The sequence below is a fragment of the Alternaria dauci genome, chromosome 3 (assembly GCF_042100115.1).
Source record: "Alternaria dauci strain A2016 chromosome 3, whole genome shotgun sequence".
NCBI classification, from domain to species: domain Eukaryota; kingdom Fungi; phylum Ascomycota; class Dothideomycetes; order Pleosporales; family Pleosporaceae; genus Alternaria; species Alternaria dauci.
In genome coordinates, this window is record NC_091274.1 from 122,020 (window position 1) to 140,566 (window position 18,547).

An 18,547-nucleotide genomic window follows, 5' to 3' on the forward strand; every position below is an offset into this window, starting at 1 on the left:
CCCTCGCCCAGGCTTCATTGAGAAATCGCAGACGAGAAGCGCACGAGTCGATTCTCAACATCGTTCCTGTCCAGTCCACGTCACCATGCTTGCTTCTGGGTCGCAATGACCGAATTTTGCGATGCAGTCGAGGTAATGTATACGTTGCTCGATATGAGACTCAGGGTCGAAGAAATCCATCGCACAGACCCGGTTTGCTGTCCGCCTACGAGTTCATTCACTTCCAGCATCCATCACCATCTCTATCACTCTCTATCAATTCCATTCTTCGCTCATCTCGGAACTCCACAATGCCAGTATTTAAGGGAAAAGGCGGTCGTAAGTCGACAGAAACAGATGCGCAACGAGCAAGAGACATGTGGATCGCGCACCGAACCCGTGACAGTTTATTCCTTAACGGAGAAGGCATTCCCGATCATATCCATGGTGACCTCGACGCACTCATCAAATGGAACTCCTCAAAGACCAATCGTCCTGACCGCCCAGAACGCCCAGTAAACGACGCTCCAGTATCACAACATCTCACGAGAGAACACATTCGAGCTTGGAGGCAGGTCTTGATTCTATGCACTCACATCATTTTAGTCCGTGTCTAACCCTACACAGGAAAAGCGCCAACGAATGCAGGGCCAACTTTAAGCAAGTCCTCCTGTGGCCATGCATATACTGCCTCCACTTCATCGATTACAGGGAACATCCGAAGATCGCGCGTTTCTTCTGCAGGCGGTCGGAATGTATAGGTAGAGGCAAGATCCAGGTCAACTGTCTCTGGGATATCGAGGAAGGAAAAAAACGGAAATTCGATAATCGGGCCAGGGCGATATCTTGGCAGGACGACGACCGGGCGAGCATAGCCTCCTCTTCCTCCGCCGATACAGTGCGCCCGCACTAGGATCATCTTGGCTGCGCCCAAGAGATAGTGTCCATGACTTCGTAACCAGGGGCCCAATCACCATGCGGCCAGATCGAGTCGTCCCATATGTCTTCGAGAGGCTCGAGTTGCAGCCCGTTGCCATTTTCATATTCTTCGGAATCTTCAGTATCGGTAGTGGTTGGAAATGCTGGCAAAGTCGCGAAGTTCTGGTCGCCCACTGGTCCTGGCGCGTCTGGAAGTTCTTCAATCACCTCGCTGTCGTTTCTGCTCATACCAAGGCTTTCAGATTCAGGGTTAGCCGGAGATGCTGGCGATGTCGCAGGGCTCTGGGTAACCGCTGGCGCGTCAGCTTCGGTAGTCGCGATAGTCGGCGAATGAGCCAATGCTACAGATTCTTCGCTCGTCTCAGGCTCAGGCTCTGCATCCTTGTCTAAAGCAAAGTTCGGTACTGTAGCCAATGTTTCCTCTGGTGCGGCCACAATATTGCCTTTCTTTGCCCTCTCTGCCTCCCACTTTGGTTTGTTTCTATGCTTCTGTTGAGTCAAGGTTGCTTCAATCACATCCTCGTTGTCATCTCCCGCTGCTACACCGTTTCCAACCACTGGGAACTTGACCCGTCCTTCGCCAGGCTTTTGTCCCTCAATCTCTGGATTTTGTAACACCGCCACCCTGTTGTGAAACCTCAAGATTGCCGGAAAGTTCTCGACGAACGTTGCCATTTCAAGAGCCGACTCACTCGCGCGAACTTCTGCATTTATGATATCGTCGTAGTATCCGCGGTAGATCCTGTGGGCGGCGGGAGGCAACTTCTTGCGGATTATGGTGAGAGTGGCTGCTACGGTTAGGAGTACCTTGTAGGCACTACTCCTGGAAGCGGAGAAACTGTAAGGATCCCAGTCAGACATGGTTAATATTCGAAGTTGCTGTTAGTAGAGTTCGAGATTGTGCTGTGGTGTGGTTTGACCGTGCATTGAAATACCTAGCGGACTTTGAATTGAGAAGGCTCAATTCTGCCTGGAGCTGCACCAGCACGGACTGTGAAACATATCTGACAATGAAAGAAATTCACTACCTCTACTAACGCGCAATGACCCTCTGCGATAGTGGCGTAGTACTTACCTGGGTACATCCAGTACTAGCACTTCCTCCAACTGGCCGCAGTCAGCGTTGATGACTATCTCCTCAGTCTTGACATTCCTTGAATCACTGCCATCACCGCGTCCGAAAATCCGAGATGCTTAGCTACAGCGTCATGAAATAACGTATAAACTCCCTATACGCAGGAAAAAACTGTCTCGATTCACTGATACATCTATCGCCTTCTGAGAGCCCATGGGCGGTATTGTAATCTTCGCTCGAACAACATTATGTATGGATATATACTAGAATTGCGATCTACTCCTGTCAACGCCTTTTGCCCCTTACAGGGTGGTTCTGTCAAAATGGAATCTACGGAAGCAGTGTGACAGACCATGTATCTATATCAATCTTCCAACGGTAGTCTAGCTATCGTTTTCATCCTAAGTACTACGCACATGTGCCCGAGTGAGCTTCTGCTTTCACCCAGTCCAAATACTCTTCTCTCAAGCATATCGCGGCCGCTACCTCTATTCCGCGCGATAGCTCCAAGATGAGCCCACGTTTTGTAGTAGAAAGTTGTGGGGACCATCTGGAACTCGACGAGAGTGAATGATCCTCCAATTTTCGTCACGTGTTAGTGTGGCAGGATAACCCGAAAAGGGAAAGGCGAAAAGGGATTAACAGGTTGGTGGCATCATCTATTGTGCATTCACTGAAAACGAAAATCTACGTACATCATATCAAGCCCCATGCGAAAACATACCGTAGTTGCAGACTCTTCGATGCTGTGTCCCACCGGAAATGCAAGCGCTCACCACATGCGGCTTTGGGAGACCTTGACAGAGATCTTCCGGCCACCAACTGTCTTCCCGCTCAACTCCATCGCGCGCCCAACCTCGCTAGTCGCAATACGAACGAAAGCGTAGCCCTGCTTGAGGACGATCTTGGTAACCGTGAAACCTGCAAAGAAGGTGCGGACGTCCGATTCCGCAACATCATACGGGAGATTGTTCAGCTTCAGATCCGTCGTGTCTTGCGGAAGTGCAGCAGGCGGCTCGCCAACCACACCTAAGCTGGACTTCGTCTTCCTGTTCTCCCTATGCGATACGCTCACTCGGATGGTGTAACCATGCCATTGCAGACCGTTCCCGAATCGCGCGAGAACTGCACTTGCATCCCATTTCCGAATGACGACGAAGCAGAAGTTTCTGTCGCCAGGTGGCAGAGTGACATCGCAGAGGTGAACGTCCTTGAAGATGTCACGAACATCCGCGACTGTAGCGCCAATCCGTATACCCCCAACGAAGAGTACCACATCCTTCTCGGCTGCCTCTTTGCTGATTATTTTCTCCATCCGTTCGTCTGGGACGCGCCGGGCTATCACCATCTTCTCTCTCCAATAGGTGCCATTGAGAAGATACACAAGACTGATTGCCATACTATGCGTGTAGAGCTGCCTGAGAGCAACTCCCGGTTCTGCACATCTGCTGCGAACGGTTTCGATACCCTCGACGTAACGGTGAACGGGTGGCTCACCTTTTAGAATACGGACTAGTTCAGCGTAATTTGATTCCTCGATTCCATAGGCATGATCGTTTATAGGCTGCATCAACTTTGAAAGATTCCTCAAAGTGTGCCTTTTGGGGAGCCCCGTGATCTCGACGGTTCGCGACAGCGTGCCGTTTTCGCGGGCGCGGAGATAATCCGACAAGCGATTCGGGAAACCCTTGACGAGTTCAGCCTCTGGCTCGTCACGTAACCTGATGATAACCCTCAGATCAGTCACGCCGAAGCTAGAGTTGTCAAAGTGTTCGACGAATTTCTTCGCAATCCCGTGTGTATTGAAGACTACCCGGGCGCAGTCACCTCCTCCAGGCGGTGAGTAGATGTCCTTGATATCATCCTTAATTTCATCCTTGGACGTATCCCAAAACCCGAGCAGTATGAGGTATGGCTCGGTTTTCAAGGGAAGACGGCTAATAGATACGATGGTCGACATGGTTGGTTTAGTGTGTCCAGAAGTTATTGAGCACCGACGTTGTTTAGGATATGGTGTTGGCCGAATATTTGACTGTGAGCTGGATAAGGTATGAAATGAGGCTCAGAAGAGTTCGGATATATAGGAGGAAGACAAAGATGGTGCGCAGTCATGGTAAGTATTCATGGTTTCGCGCTGTGCGTACCTTGGTACCCGCTAGCTCCATTCGACACAACCTTAGAATGGATGCGCGGTCCACACCATTTACAAGTATCACAGCAGAAGATACACTCATAAGCTCACATTGCATACCATGTTTGTGTGAAGAGTAGTGATATCGCGAATAATGGGTAATCCGTGCAAATAACCGACTGATCAGTCACCGCTCTCGATGCAGCTAGATCTATTTTTTGACAGGCTTTCGGCTAACTTCCCAAGCCATTCGGTTGCGAAGTATCCTTGCATCAACTTCATTTCCAGGGTGAAGTGGGCGCTGGATATAGGTACCTGACGCGTTCGTGTCGTACATGATTGCGAAGCACTCACCAAGAGCAGGCGGCAGATAGTATCGATTCTCCGTCCAGTTAGTTCTGGTGTTCCGCCACAAAGTTTGCTGGAACCACCCTGCAATCCAGTGCGAACAGATGCTCATGATGGTGGCTACAAAACCCATTGCGGTTTCGTCGGGACACCACGTACAACCACAGAACTTACTAACGTCTACCACAGGCCAGACCCGACGATTTCCACTAGCATCTCGTTGAGTAAACTCGGCATTCGTGCCTGCCTTGACAGCATCCATGATTGTTTTCTGCTCAGCCTTGGAATGATATTCCACGATCCCAACGGCAGCCAACCGGGAAAACCGCCCACCGTCGATATCGTCAGCCTTGCTACCCATCGTCATCAGTACACATCCAAGGACATTGCGCTCCCAAGAGAACCCCAGCTCCCCACTTTTCTCAGCAATATCCCAGAATGGTTCTACTGGCTTTTGTACTCCGTGTACGAAAAAGTTGTAGGCGTGCGCGATTTCATGTCCGATTATGCAAGCAAATATGAACAGAGCTCTATGGTACTCATCGAGGTCTAGATGAGGCATGGCAAACGTCTTCCGAAAGAAAGCGTCGAACCTCCGTGAGAGGATGATGCATGGGTGAGCTTTGCCTGTACTGGGTGGGATGAATGGAAGGTTTTCGGTACGGAGCTTGTGGAAGAACGGAGTTTTCTCCCTGGAGTGATACGTCGTTCCCCAATTTTCCTCCTCGTGAAAGTCTTTTGGAGAGAACATGAAGGTAATTACCTTGGAGAAATCTATGAGTTTCGCTCTGACGGACGCGATCGCCTGTGGAGTAATAGAGTATGGTGTCGGAACTAGGTAGGCTTTTCCTGCAGCACTGAACCGCCGCTCACTGGATGTCAGGCGAGTATACCATAAAAGAGGACCGTCCTCGTTTAAGCAAAGGGAGATAAGCTGTAATGCAGGTAGCATTTTCTTGTAAATCTCGGCAGCATGCTGCTCTGGGCCTGTTACCCAGCGCTCCAGCTTGAACATTGGATGGACAGAATTTGTCAAGGCAGGCAGCCTTTGCGTTGGCTGGCCTCCGTCATACTCGCGTACATGCCACTTGAACTCGGCGAGAAGGGAATGCAAAAAGCCCTCGACACAAGGAGGATCAGCCATGGCCAGTGGTCCAAGTTTCGTCGAGTCGTGGTCGCGTGCTGTTGTGAGTTGACTTGCAGTGTTTCTCGCTGCTTAAGTAGATGATCAAAGATGTATCAGTTGTAAATCAGCTCGCGAGCCAGCCATTTGTGAAACAGTGTAGAAGTGACACGCTACAGCGGTTCAATTAACAGCATAGCAGTGTCAACACCGATGTTAGTTTCAATGCCAATACACGAGGCTTGACTGTCGCAACCTATAAATAGTGCCGTTCGCCCTCATCGCAACCCACTGAAACTCGTCGAATAACTGACGAACATCGATGAGAGAGTTGTGGTTATGTACAGGCATATCAACAGCCTCAGGCGATAGATCAGTGACGAAAGAGTGCGTCGGCTGCTGGTACCCGCAACACAATAGCCAGCACTCCCTGGCCGCAAATACGACAAACGCGTTGGACGTCTGTTGGTACAGCTCTAGAAGACGCGCAGTGGGAATGCCACGCACCGTGAAGCGGAAAACAAAGTCAACAATAAGAACTGCGGGTGGAGAAAGGGACAAAGCCACCTCTGCTCGACGCCACGCTAATGCACAGCACATGTCAGCCAGCTCCTCCCCTACTAGTGTGGTTCATTTTTCTTGATGTGATACAAAAACAAAGCATCCCCCCACTTTCGCGATCGTGACGGACGTGATCGTTTGGCCTAATCGGGACACCTCTCGGTACCAGTGCCGCACGATAAGACCACCACATTACAGCTTCTCCAAAGTCGGTCGCGCGATCCATCTTTGTATTTCGGGAAGCTCGTGGCGATCAGCGGAGAAGAAGCGAGGCCCAAGGATGTTCTTTTGCACTTTCCCTGTCGCTGTCTTTGGGAGCTCGCCATCCTCTAAGATTACAGTCTGCACGCTACAGTAGATTATCTAAGACATGCATATACCTTACCGCTCAGAGAACGAGTAAGACGAGGACACCTGTTCCTATAACACTGCTTCCGAGACTACAGTCTGCATGCCACGGTCGATCTTAGCTTATATGCCTTATCGCTTACAAGAAAAGCAAATAACAACACCCTACTACCCCACTAGCAGATGTCAGCTATCTCCCAATAAAAATTTTCACCATTTCGAGGAGTCAATGTTACATGTACAGCATATGAGTATTTAGAGTTGTCCAATTTTCCGAATAGTCATACAAATCACACTGTACATCTCTACCTCTTCGTTGCATCATGTCAAACCATACCTCGAGACAAGTACTTTACGATGCTACTTCTTACACTATTCCCATCTCAAACTACGACACATATGGCCTTTGCAGAAAATACCCCTTAAGAAGACACAAGTGGGAGGCCGAAGCCAATGCAGGTTGTCACGAGGCGAGGTTGGATTGGGTCAGGTATGTCGGGCCAATCGATGATTTTGGATTGGCCAACCCGATCAATGGGAACCTCGTGGCACTCGCGTTGCCCTTGGCGAAACCGGAACGCCTGAGATTGGTTTCTTACGTCTTTGAATGTATGAATTCTGCCTGATCTTACAATACATTACAAAGCCAGGATGACCCCCTCTTATGCTAGCTTACTTATCTTGTTCACAGACACTTTCTACTATGACGGCGTTCTTGATCTTCCGCAACTAGATGTAGTGAGTCCGAATCTGAATACTTTTCTGATCTCTTTCAACTTGCTGACTCGGACCTAAGACGATTCAACCGAAGCACGATCATCACAATCACACTGATCCCGCGCTGGGAATGGCCCAGATCGAAGCAAAGATTCTGACACAGCTTACCTCAGTAGACCGAGCCTGTGGTGAGAGAGTCATGCGTACAATGAGAGAATGGGACAGTACGGCTATGTCCAACAAGGGTAAACAATTCGGCTCGTTGCAGGAGTATCTGGATTTTCGGGTATCTGATCTTGCAGGGCCGTAAGTGTACTGGGTCTGTTTCAACAATCTGAACGGATCAGGTCTAATGTTACAAATAGATTCTCGGAAGCTTTGGCACTCTTCGCCATGGGTATGACACTCACTGAGCAAGAAGACGCCCAACTTGAACCCATCCGTAGACCCTGGTACCGCGCTCTCACCCTGGCTAACGATTACTTTTCTTTTGACCGCGAATATCTCGAGTTGATGGAGTTGAAAGAAATGAAGACAATCAAGAACTCTGTATGGTTGCACATGCAATGGCATGGAGTGGACGTTGCTATCGCAAAAAAGATGGTATTGAGCACAATTCGGCAATATGAGGATCAATTTGTAGAGAAATGCACGATATATCGGCAGGAGAGCAATACACTGACGGAGAAACTAAGTCTACATCTAGATGTACTGGCGTTCATGGTCAGCGGAAACATGGTTTGGAACTTGAATTGTCCCAGGTACCATCCTGATAAAAGATACAATCCAGATGCTGGCCTCGAAGACGAATTGACGGCAAACTGGATGCGGCAGGAAACTTTAGGTATCGATTACGAGGTTCACCTTGTTCACAAGGTGAAAGAGGATTTATGTTCACCAAGCATCATGGATCTTGACTCCAAGCGTGGGCACTTGCGGAACTCTCCTAACGAGACCTGTCTTACGACTTCTGATGAAAGCGGATTGGAAGCAGATGGCAATATTTCTCATTCATCACGTACTTCGGTTTCTTCGAGTCATGAAGTCGAGCAGATCACAGCTATTCACCCGCCAAAGCGCGAACTCTTGAATTCAAGACATGCAAAAGCGCCAGTCGACTACATCAATTCATTACCCTCAGGAGGTGCACGAGATATTTTCATCAATGCCTTGGCCATCTGGTTGAAAGTTTCTACGTCAACCTTATCGCGCATCAAATCAATAGGCAATCGACTCCACTCTGCGTCCCTCATACTGGATGACATTGAAGATGGATCCAGCCTTCGGAGGGGCGAGCCAGCAGCGCACACTGTCTTTGGTACAGCTCAGACTCTCAACTCAGGATGCTATGAGTTCGTGAGAGCGGTAGAAGAAGCCCGGCAGCTAGGTCCTGAGGCAGTTAAGATAGTCCTCGAGGGGCTGGACGAATTGCACATCGGACAATCGTACGATCTCTATTGGACACAGAACTGCTTGTGCCCAACGAAAGACGAGTATCTGGAAATGGTGTCTAAGAAGACAGGAGGAATGTTTCGGCTCATCGCGCGACTACTTCTCGGGTATTCGGCGAGCAAAGCGTTAAGTAAGGACCTCATAACTAATATTGAGGACCTTGTAAGCCTCATTGGGATACAATATCAGATCCGTGACGATTACCAAAACCTTTATTGCAAAGAATATAGCGAGAAAAAGGGGTTTTGTCAAGATTTGGACGAGGGGAAATTTTCATTTCCGCTGATACATGCTCTGAGCGTGGAGTTAGATGGCACGAAGTTATTGCGCGAGCTTCTTCAGCGAAGAAGGGATAGGGGATACCTCTCCTATGAGCAAAAGAGGCTCGTGCTTAAGCAGCTCGATTGCGCCGGCAGTATGACATACACGCACGAGACATTGAAGCGACTTGAGGGTGAGATTAACCAAGGCGTAAAGAGGATCGAGGGTGCTATAAAGATCGAGAATTGGATTCTAAGGGCTTTGTTGCAGAAATTAGAGGTTTAGAGATAGTGTAGGGAGTATTTGAACAGACACCAAGATACAGGTATAGACTTGTATTAAGACGAGTCCTTAAGGAGCTGTCAAGACTCCCTAAAGGATGATATATACCTACAGCACATGATTGTAGCTAGTAAGAGCTAAAGGCAGCCTAAAGGGTTCTTAGTAGCTTACGTATAAACGTATAAACGTATAACTATGTAGTAGAAGTAGCCTACAAAGCATGCTAGCCTACGAAGTATGCACCTACGTTATTATGTTACTACTATATTAAGTTAAGTTAACGCTGTTTCCATCGTTCCCACATTTGCTCCTCATCGAAGCCGCCACTGCAAAACTCAATACGGCTACCGGATATGAGGGAGGGGAAGAAGTTGATACCCACGCCGGTCGCATGATGTACCAGAAGGACGTGAATGACAACGTCGTCTGCACTGAGCTCGTAATGATCCACGACTTCTAGCACGCAGTCAAAGATGAAACTCCTTCTCATCACCGCCCCTTTCGGCGCTCCTGTAGCCCCACTCGTGAAGATGACCACGGCAGGCACATTCTCATCCAAGGCACGATCGGAAGAGATGATGATATATCTGGCATCTAGCGTAGGAGACGAAATCGAGGGCTTGATCGCAACAGCTCCAAAATGCTTATCGCTTCTCGTGGCGATCCGCTTCTCCAGGTCAACACATTTGACCAAGTCCAACGAGCTAGCGAGAACCAGCGCAGCTCTCAACTTCTCGACAAAGTAGACTGCTTCTTCTACAGGCAGAGCTGGTGTCAATGGAACGACAGCAGCTCCAAGCGCCAGTATTGCTAGTACCGCAACAGTATATTCGTACCCGCCCGCCGCTACAACGGCTATATATAACTCGTCTTGCCTTCGCAGCGCTTCAAGCGCCGCACTAGTCCGTGAGCGGCGAACACTTTCTCGCAAGGCTAGTGCGTCCGAGAGTAACTCCAGATGTGTCTTGTCAAGGTCCAAGCGGGCGTCGTAAATAGCCATGCGTGCAGTGGTCTGACTCGCGAACCGCAGGATTCTGGAGAAAAGAGGCTAGGTTGAGTTCAGTATGACGCCGCGATCGTCCCTTTGCATGCATTGAGGTTCCGTCTTACGGTATTCGGGAGCACATTGCGTCCAGAGTGTCTCGGTGTCACACAGCATCGGTCGTTCATCCCCTTGGTATCCATTTCCTTTTTGAGCATCCAGGGAGTGGCGACATCGTTGCATGATAGAATGCAAAGTTCGGTACTGAGACCATTGGGTCCTATATGATGAGTCGCGCGCGACGTGTCATCGCAATCATGCCCAGCTGTCCCCTGGACCGAACGATACAAGATCGCGGGGAAGACTCCCGACACCAACCCCGCAGCCCGCAACCCCCTCACTCCCGACGCTAAGGGCCGCGCAAGGCCTGTCGCCACACGCCTGCAGCCGCAATCTAGTGGAGTACCCTTGATGGGTTCCCCTTGGGATGAACGGAGGATGCCATGGAGAGAGTGCCGCCACCGGGTTCAGACACTCGCTCGACATGGCCATCACAAAAGGCCAGACGGTCGCGCTTGGGTACCCGCACTTGACGCGCTACGCACGAGATGTGAATAGTGAAGCGAGCGGCTGTGTTGATAGCGACCATGTTTTCCTCTTCCACTAAACCGGTACAGTGGTCCTGTCAGCCACCGGCTGTGATATCCCACGCCCCGGAAATGTCATGTCAAATAGCTCGTCACATCAGACCTGTCATCGCGGGCCGGGCCTAAAGTTATCACCGCGTTCAAATCACACTGTCATCTCCGAGGCGAGAGCATGCGACCGATCCTCCCGACGTCCTTCGTATTGTCCCTGCGTGGGGAGGACGCGGGCACGCCGTGATTGCCTCCAGCTAGGCATCCTCCAATATTTCGGGCGCCTGCCACCTAGCACGTCCAACGATACGGTCTCTGCGCTCTCAACGCTCTCCCGGGTCGTGTATCCGACCTTGCATACCGCCGTTCGCTGTGCGACCAGCGATAAACCTTAATCCTACGGTGTCATACGGATCGCCCTGTCAAAAAAAAAGAAGAGGCGACGAGGCGCATGCGAGACTTTCGATAGCGTAACGAATATTTCCGACAATGCAGTAGCCTGGAATCAGCCCGATTGCTCAGAACAACGTGCGGTTTCCTTTTCATAGGCATCGCATGCATGCAGCTGCTCGCTAACTGGATGGCAGCGTCGCACACGGTGTGGGGCGCTTATTCGCATCAGTCAGCCACAATAACTGCAGCCGCATCAACTGCAGTCTTCGTCATGCTGCTCTCGACCAGGGGTTTTGTTTGATTCTTCTTTTCCGATGCTTACGGTGTTTGCTGGCATTTCACATCGGTGACGACCCCACGACCCACTAACCGGAGGACCGCCGGCAACGTGTCTCCTTAGAAGCCTTCCCCACCGATCAGATGACGCATCGCCGTCTGCTCTCAAAGTTTTCTGAGACGCGATGCATCACACCGCTACCCGTCAGATGCTATTTGGAGCTTCACCATGTTAGCTAGCATGGCTGAGCTCGCAGTAGTTGGGGCCGGTTATTCGAAGAGTCACGACCATCGTGTCAACTCTGACTGGAGCGCTGAAACCAACTAGGTGAGCTGTGCTGTGTTAGTCTGCTGGTTCTTCAATGTCACGCATCCCCCCAGTCTCCGGTAATAGGCTGCCAAACGCGGGTACATTGTGTCGCGCGTCGCGGGCGCACAAGCATCAAAGCGCCTGGTCATAGGGCTGCGTATTTACCTTGCTTGCGGCGCTCACCGACTATAGCAGGGCGACATTACCGGTGTGTCGATTCGTGTGCAGTGAGTATGGCATCGGTGATGAAACAATTCCTCGTGGTAGCCCGGTCACATTGGCCATTCATGTTGGCCATTCACGTTGGGTAGCGGCCAAGCCCGCAATTTCAGATACGATCGGGAGGCCATGCTGCTGCCGCGAAAGTCCCGCCCGCAGCGACAGCACAATCCCAGGACGTGGGTGCCAGCCTGCTTTGGAGCGACGAGGCAGTCGACACAAACAAGGACAACTACTATGCGCCGCCCCACCCCTGCTGCCAGGCAGGGCATGGACGTCACAGAGTAGCGAGGTCGTGTTTTTCGAGCTGCACATGGTTGCCTGACCTCCGCCGCGTGCGACGAGGATGGGCGGGAAGAAAAGCAAAGCATACGAACGGTCCTGGTCGTGCCCATCTCGTTCATGGGCGGGAACCCTCTTTGAACGTTGCCGCATCGGCTGCACCTCATCCGCTGCCGCGGGGGTTTGGTTCCTCAGGCACGGTCGAGCACAGCGGACGGGGAAGGCGGCACGAGACACGTTTGGCGCACGTCAAGGGTTGAGGATGCATGTGGAATAAGCAGCCATGTCGGGGAAGCGGGAATGAGGCGTGGCTTGGCCGCACAGATGTTTCCGCATGCGGTCATCGTCCTGGTTAACCCACTCGGCCCGTCGAGGTGGGCCAATGCCGCCCTCCCGTCACACCAGGCGCAGCTCAATGGGGCCTTGCGGTGAAGGGGGTAAAATGACATCTCGTGCTTCACATGCTGGGTGTCTACTCACCCAATTCACGGCATGTCTGACTCTTCCATCCGTCCTGTATATATACTAACTGCGAAAAGCCACGACCATGTCCCTAGAGTTTCCGCTAGTATTGCGCAACGGCCGCCTTTTTGAACCCATTGCTAGCACCATCCCCCGCTTACTCGACATGCTCAGCACATCACATGGCCCGCCTGTACAGACAAAGTCGTTTCATCTCTCGTGTCTGGACCAGAATGTCGTGCGCGTCTACATACAGACACTGTGTATCTTCCCCGTATGTCGTTCTGACCCGTGTGTGGTGTTGACATGAATTAACGTTGTCCGCAGTTCCCAGATCTGAATGACGCCGAAACGGCCATACAAGCTCTTGGTGCTGGATTGCGCCTCACACTCAACAAGTTTCCCTTTCTTGCTGGCACACTCACACTTGCGGATCGCAAAGCCGGAAAGCTGGCCCTCAACTATCCAACTGTCATAACAAGCGAGCAACTGAATCGCGTGTTCCGATCAAAGCAGATCCCATACCATGAGACGGAATTTCCTCACACCTACGAGCAGCTCAAGCGGGATGGTATGCCACCGAGCGCATTGCGAAGCACCATGTTCGTCCCGGAAGATCTCGCAAACTACGCTGGCATTCCAAGAGACGGCGAAGGCAAAGTAGACTTTGACAAGAGCGACGCGCCAGCTATGCGCACTCAGGCCTTCTTCATACCCGGCGGCCTTGTCCTTTCCATGTACATGCATCACAGCGTTTTCGACTTTTCCGGCGTTACCCTCTTTTGGCAAACCTTCTCGGAAAACGTCTCCAAGATCTCCAAGCAGCAGCTCTTCGAAGAGCACAAGATCATAGGTACTACCCCTCTCTTCACTGCCCATCCACGACTAACCATAGCAGATACCGGAAGCGTCGCCGACGAGCAGTCTCTAATGCGAAAAGCCGTTGACGAGCAGGTTACCCCACCACTAGGCAATGCCGGCGTCAGCGCCGACTGCTACTGCGATGGCTCGCCTCAGTATCTCCAGACCTTGCCCAAAGAGACAAAATGCACGCAGCGGCTATTCGTCATTCCAGCATCACGAGTACGCAAGTTCAGGGAGCAACTCCGCAGCCACTTTCCCGAGGATACCCCTCCGACCATGTGCAATGTGCTTGCAGCCCTGGTCTGGACGCATGTTACTCGCGCTAGAGCAGCCCGCTTGACCAAGTACGGGTTGGCCGAGACTAGCATCGGCATTGCGACCGACCTGCGCAGACGACAGCATCCTCCTGTTCCGGCCGACTACATGGGCAACATGGCCTTGTTCTCAAGAGGCACGACGAGCATCTCGGACTTGACAGCAGAGGACCGGTGAGTCTGACTCCTTCCTATTGTATCATCGTTTGTCGCATCTTGTGCCACTCCGAACCTTGTAGTCAAGATATCGAGCGCCGCAATTAAGTTTCAAGACACCCAGCTGACAAACCCCCGCAGTGTAACCAAGACGACCATAGTCAACGTCATAAACACCATCAAGAGCACGATCCTCGACGTCGACGACGAGTGGGTGAGCCGCCACCTCACCTTCTTCAAGTCGATCGACAAGATTACCGACACCGAAGTCGCACTGGCTCTGACCTTCGGATCGGATATTTACATCTCGTCCTGGCTCAACTTCGGCGCTGACCTCAGCTGGGGCATACCTGGTACAGATCTCGACAAGGACTCCCTTGCTGGCCGCCCCGAGTTCATCAGACGATCGTATGGCCCAGGCGATGGGGGCATGATCTTCCTACCGCGACGCAGACAGCTGGTCAACGAAATGGAAGCGCCGTTCGAAATCCTTGTACGCCTTGCTGAAGAAGACATGGCGCGTGTGCTCGAGGAAGAATGTGGGCTGAGCTCTTGGGCTGATGCAATTGTTGAGTAAACGGCGTTTGTCGTCGGTCTCCTACTGGCACGTTGCTATTCACTCTTGGAATGAGGGCCAATTCGGCGCTCTCCGGTACACCACCTTCTTGATGACGCTTACGGTATTTTGTTTCGACATGACGGTATTTGGCATAGCTATCGGTGTTTATTTTTTCGGTTTAGGACTTGGGTCGGACATTTGATATCCTGTACAATTAGCCTGCATCGGATGGTGTTTGCGGCACAAAAGGCGTTTTGTATTTGCTCGGATGGCATTTTTTAGGCGATTTGTTTTATTCTGCTTCTGTCTCCTTGTTAATATGCATGTTACTCCTACCGCATCAGTCACCATCATGTTACACATTATTCTCCTCGTATCAAAAAAGCTTCAATACAGATATTCGTTCGTTGATCAATGATGTTCGAGTCAACATGCAGCAACTCCAAACCACCGACATGACCCCGCATTCCGGGTCCACACTGTCGACGCCCCGCAGCGTCGCGCATTAAACGTCTCCACGCCAACTCCTGCGGCCTCCGCCCACCACACCATTCCCCGCGCATACCGAGGCTTGGTGCAGCCTACACTGCCGCGTCATTGCCGGCAGGCCAAGACTCACAATGTGAGCTCTTCCGACGTGCTCGACGGCGACTATCGTCGCTGAGCAGCACCCGCCCATCGGCCTGCAACCGACTGTTGGCCAACTCCCATCACGACTGCCGGCCAATCACAACATGAGAGATTTCACCGATCATCTCAAGCCCGCTCGCGACGGCACAGCAACACTCCAGGCCGAGCGCGACGCGTCAGACATCAATGTCCACGAACTCGCCCAGCACCTCCTCGGCCGCGACGGCTTTCTGGAGCGGCAAGATAAGGTTCTCAGGGTCCTAAGCAAGGAGAAGCTTTTCAACAAGGATCAGCAGCTGAACCTCTCGCGCCCAGAGCGGTACCACCTAGGACTCGCAAGAGCAAAGGCCATACAGAGGTTGATGCGACGCGAAGGTTGGGACCACGAAGACTACAAGATGGCCGAGTACCTGACTGACGAAATGAGCCCATTCCATCTGCACATGAACATGTTCGGTGAGTAAACAGAACGTTGCAGCTGCGCCCCAGTGCCGCGCACAATCGTACCACCTGGGCGCTAGGAGCTGACTTGCCCCCGTACCGCACAGCCACAACGGTGCGCGAGCAAGCCTCTGAAGAACAGCAGAAGCACTGGATGCCGGGGATCCTCAATCACGACATCATCGGCTGCTATGCACAGACTGAACTCGGCCATGGGAGCAACGTGCGAGGCCTCGAGACGGTCGCGAAGTGGGACCCGGTGAAGCAGGAATTCGAGATTCACAGTCCGACGTTGACCGCAAGCAAGTGGTGGAATGGGTCCATGGGCAGGACCGCCACGCACGCAGTACGTATCTCAGCTGCACCCCGTGCGACCAGCACCCAAAACTTTGTATATGCCCTTGGGGCGTTCGCTAATGCATGTCATACCTAGATTGTAGTCGCGCAATTACTCTTGCCGAAACCGCCGTCGCCGTCCGACACTTCAGATGCCGCGGATCGGCATGCTCAAGAGAGTAAATATACTTTACACGGCCCACAAACTTTCATCGTACAGATTCGGGACGCAGAGACGCATCAAGCTCTGCCAGGAATAGCCGTGGGCGACATCGGTCCGAAATACGGGTATGCGAGTATGGATAACGGGTACATGCTATTCGACCATTTCCGCGTGCCCAAGTCGGCTATGCTCAGTCGCTACGTCGGCGTCTCCGACGAGACAGGAAAGTTTGTTCGGAATGGCCATCCAGCTGTCGTATACGGGAGTCTCACGTATGTCCGCGGGCAGATTGTGATGCATGCACGGCTGGTCCTGGCACGCGCTGTTACTGTCGCGGTGCGATACTGTGCTGTACGCCGGCAATTCAAAGACCGCGACTCTACCGACCCTTCTGATGACGAGATGAAGGTCCTCGATTACCCGACCGTGCAGATCCGCGTCTTGCCGTTGCTCGCGACTACGTTCGCGTTGCATTACACCGGCGAGTACATGTACATGCTGTACCGCAAGTCGCGAGAGAGCGTTGAAAAGGGCGACTTCAGTCCTTTGGCTGAGCTCCACAGCGCCAGCTCGGGGTTGAAGAGCCTGTGTACGACGCTCGCTGCGGACGGTATCGAGACTTATCGGCGCGCGATGGGCGGTCATGGTTTCGGCGGCGGAAGCGGGCTAGTAGGCTTGAACGCGGACTATCTCTCCAAGCCGACGGTCGAAGGTGATAACTGGATGATTACTCAACAGGTTGCGGCACATCTCATCAAGAAGATGACAGATGCTGTCAAAGATCCTGGCTCGACGCCCAATAGTCTGATGGATGAGCTGTTTCGATACTACCTTCTGAACAAGGACCACCGCATACCCCAGGACGTCGCAAAAGACGGTGTGGTAGACGATCTAAGCATAGTCGAGGTCTTCCAGTGGCGCTCAGCTGATCTCTCTTATCGCGCCTACCAAGCACGCGTCGTCGAGAAGCAACCTTGGACCCGTCTCATGATCCAGCTGCACAACCTCAGCCGCGCATACTCGGAGCAAATCCTCATCACCAACTTCTACAACGGCCTCGACTCTGTGAGTCCGTCCGCATCGTCGGCACTGCGGACATGCTTCCGGCTCTACGCGCTCTACACTGTCGACCAGTTCGCATCCTCGTTTGTAATGACGGCCGCCGTTCCGCAAGCGTCAGTGTTCTCGTTGCAAGATACGATTGTAGATCTCATGGCCGAATTGAGACCGCATGCCGTGAAGCTCGGTGACGCGTGGTCGGTACCAGATTGGTTGCTTAATAGCGCGTTGGGCCGGTATGATGGAAAGGTGTACGAGGAGTTATTCGACATGGCGCATCGGAGAAATCCGCTGAATGAGGTGACTTTCAATCCAGACTGGCGTAGCGAGGAGATTGTTTTGGGGAGTGGGGACGGAGGTAGGCATGTTTTGGCGAAGCTCTAATATAAATCTAGTTATGTCATCCACGTGGAGAACTAAACCCCGAGGATTAGTATCAATCTATGCTAGGCAATGTGATGAGATGGACATCTCGGCCCGAGGCGTTGCCATCATCACCATCAAGTGCTGCAGATCGATTTGTCGCACACAGCATTGCTTCGTGGTTTGCGAGCGGAAATCTGTCATTTGTAAATGTGGAATGCGGAATTCAGGGTAGCGTGAAACGAACTCGACTAATCGCAGGCAAACCCCTTTTCACTGCCGGCACCGGTGAAGGAAAAATTCTCTTCCCCCAAACCCAAGCTTGCTGGATCGTCATAGTGGATGTGATCGGTCAAGGACGTCGGCGTGCATTCTCCGCAATACATATTGTTTCGCAAACTCTAAATGCGCAAAAGCGGTCCAGGTCATCTTACTAGTCGGCCGTTGAAAGGAGGGCCGATTAGCCAAGCCGCACGAACGCCCAATGACGATCTGCTGTCAGCGTTTCAAGACCCCGAATCCTGTCGCCCGTTGGGGAACAACATGGCAATTTTCCCTGCTAGGCCACCGTTGAAACGTCGGCATCGCGTGTTTTTTTGAATTTTGAACGCGCTTCGGGAGTTGCTGGTCGACGCCATCCAGCAGCGTCGGATGCGGGTGGCCTGCAGACTGCAGGCTAAGACTGGGGACCAGGACAGATAAGGAATGTCGCGCTTCAGGAGGAGCTAAGGAGTTTGCACTAACACGTCCGCTTCTCATCGGGAAGCGCCTCCAAACACACAGGGAGCAAAACGACTCGTCTGGTGTTGCAGTACCGTCGCAAGTGGTGAGCGGAAGAGGGCCGTGGGGCGCCAAGCCATGACTAGCTTTTCTGAGTCAGCAGC

The 18,547-nt window shown here is 52.1% G+C and overlaps 4 protein-coding genes across 4 annotated transcripts; 2 read left to right on the forward strand and 2 right to left on the reverse strand.

Annotated features, from left to right (window-relative positions):
• Positions 1 to 894: 894 nt before the first annotated feature.
• Positions 895 to 1,779, reverse strand: ACET3X_003719 (uncharacterized protein; the record flags this gene model as incomplete). The annotated part of the gene is made up of 1 exon (XM_069450082.1): positions 895 to 1,779. One exon carries the CDS (start codon positions 1,777 to 1,779, stop codon positions 895 to 897), a length of 885 nt encoding a protein of 294 aa, XP_069307697.1.
• A 986-nt stretch (positions 1,780 to 2,765) lies between these two features.
• Positions 2,766 to 3,953, reverse strand: ACET3X_003720 (uncharacterized protein; the record flags this gene model as incomplete). The annotated part of the gene is made up of 1 exon (XM_069450093.1): positions 2,766 to 3,953. The coding sequence occupies one exon, from the start codon at positions 3,951 to 3,953 to the stop codon at positions 2,766 to 2,768; it is 1,188 nt and encodes a 395-aa protein (XP_069307698.1).
• A 7,218-nt stretch (positions 3,954 to 11,171) lies between these two features.
• On the forward strand, positions 11,172 to 15,010 carry ACET3X_003721 (uncharacterized protein). The gene is made up of 5 exons (XM_069450104.1): positions 11,172 to 11,364; positions 11,424 to 13,052; positions 13,106 to 13,631; positions 13,677 to 14,130; positions 14,254 to 15,010. The coding sequence occupies exons 2-5, from the start codon at positions 12,864 to 12,866 to the stop codon at positions 14,687 to 14,689; spliced, it is 1,605 nt and encodes a 534-aa protein (XP_069307699.1). The 5' UTR covers positions 11,172 to 11,364; positions 11,424 to 12,863; the 3' UTR covers positions 14,690 to 15,010.
• Positions 15,011 to 15,184: 174 nt separating this feature from the next.
• ACET3X_003722 (uncharacterized protein) lies at positions 15,185 to 18,457 on the forward strand. Its single transcript, XM_069450115.1, has 3 exons — positions 15,185 to 15,757; positions 15,850 to 16,088; positions 16,176 to 18,457. Exons 1-3 carry the CDS (start codon positions 15,406 to 15,408, stop codon positions 17,682 to 17,684), a joined length of 2,100 nt encoding a protein of 699 aa, XP_069307700.1. The 5' UTR covers positions 15,185 to 15,405; the 3' UTR covers positions 17,685 to 18,457.
• Positions 18,458 to 18,547: the final 90 nt, after the last annotated feature.